At 32.6% G+C, this 1,544-nt stretch overlaps 1 protein-coding gene across 1 annotated transcript in view; it reads left to right on the top strand.

Annotated features, from left to right (window-relative positions):
* LOC106514666 (phospholipase A2 inhibitor and Ly6/PLAUR domain-containing protein) overlaps positions 1 to 1,544 on the top strand; it is a 29,978-nt gene that overhangs the window by 3,683 nt on the left and 24,751 nt on the right. The window contains exon 4 of the mRNA XM_014004062.1: positions 157 to 273. Coding sequence (XP_013859516.1) covers positions 157 to 273 — 117 coding nt within the window. The remainder of the gene's footprint in view (positions 1 to 156; positions 274 to 1,544) is intronic.

The following is a 1,544-nucleotide window of genomic DNA, read 5'->3' on the forward strand; positions in this document are numbered from 1 at the left end:
TGCTTCTGCTTTCTGCTGCAACACTGACAACTGCAACACACAAACTCTACCTTGTAAGATTCATCACAGACAGAAAACACAAGTCTAAGATTTATTCATTTTACTTGTTTGTAAAACTTCATTCTGTGTTTTTTATTTATTTATTTTTTGCAACAGTTCCCACCATTCAACCCTCCAATGACTTGATGTGTTTTATTTGTGAGGCCAACACTTCTAAGTGTCTGTCTACAGTACAATGTTCAGGACAGGAGACCAACTGTTTCAGTGCAAATGGTACATTTTTAGTTTGGACAGTTTACTAATCTAGCATCCAAATCCCTTTTAAATTACATATTATCTAAAATTGATGGAAAGTACTTCAATCTTAAAAATAGTTATTGCTTCAAAACACAAGTTGGTACTTCAATGTATTGTAAGAAAAATACGTATTCAATAGACTGAAGTCAATATTAAAACCACCATTGTTAAATAAAARGATTTGTAGAAGGAATCAAAACATATAACCCCAGAATTCTGGAACTGAGTAAGGTTTAATGTCACCGGAGCTGACAGGAAACCACACTGGCGAAAAACCAGGAAGTTAATCAATTTATACAGGGTCTTCAATGCCTGAGTTCGCCCCCTATGACCTACGGCTGAATCACAGGCATTCAGACAAAATTCTCACCTACTGTTCTCATAACGGTTGATTATGTGTTGTTATATAATTCGGACATGTAATGAACCTTTTTCAATCAAAACACAATAGATTAAACATTATCAACATTATAAAAAGAAAACCTAAAAATATAGTGTTGTGCTTTTAACATCAGTACTAACCTCTAACAACTATAAATTTCTTCAATATACAAAACTCAATACCTCAAACAAACCTCAACATCTTAAACGGTTTCTTAAATTGTACAAAATTATATTCAGGACTTTTCACTTTAAAGAGATAAATAAATATTTAGACCAATAAATTGTGAAATATAACTAATAATCAGATACACCATGTTGTGTTTTGTTAACAAAAGCAAGTGCTGGAAAATTAAATCAACTTTTTAATTTTTTTTTTTCTCTCCACAGTGACAAAGCAGTCTACAACTCATCCACTGCAGGGTTGTGTCACTCCAAATATAAATAGAGATGCTCAAAGCCTGTTTGATCTGGTATTCCTGAATACTACTGGTACCATCACTGGTACAATGCCTCCTTGTAACASCAYTCTMTGTAATCGCTCACCAGATAATCCAACTCCTACATCAATCACCACAACGTTGAGTGCTGCAAACCCCACAGGAGACTCAACACAGTCATCCAGTGGTAACAGATTTGGTTTCYGATTGGGCATGTTCCATCTTTTGCTTGGATCGGTCATATTTTTTCTCTAGTTCATGATAAACCAAGTATGAATTTTGAATCTAAGAATTGTAGTGACTCTTAAACATTTGTTTCAACTGTCATATATTTTTTCATTTTATTATTTATTTATGTAAGACAGTGAGATAGAGATTAAATTCTTTTCAATATTTTATGTTTTAAATATTATAATTGTAATATAT

Source organism: Austrofundulus limnaeus, unplaced genomic scaffold (genome assembly GCF_001266775.1).
Source record: "Austrofundulus limnaeus strain Quisiro unplaced genomic scaffold, Austrofundulus_limnaeus-1.0 Scaffold21, whole genome shotgun sequence".
In the NCBI taxonomy this organism is placed as follows: Eukaryota; Metazoa; Chordata; class Actinopteri; order Cyprinodontiformes; family Rivulidae; genus Austrofundulus; species Austrofundulus limnaeus.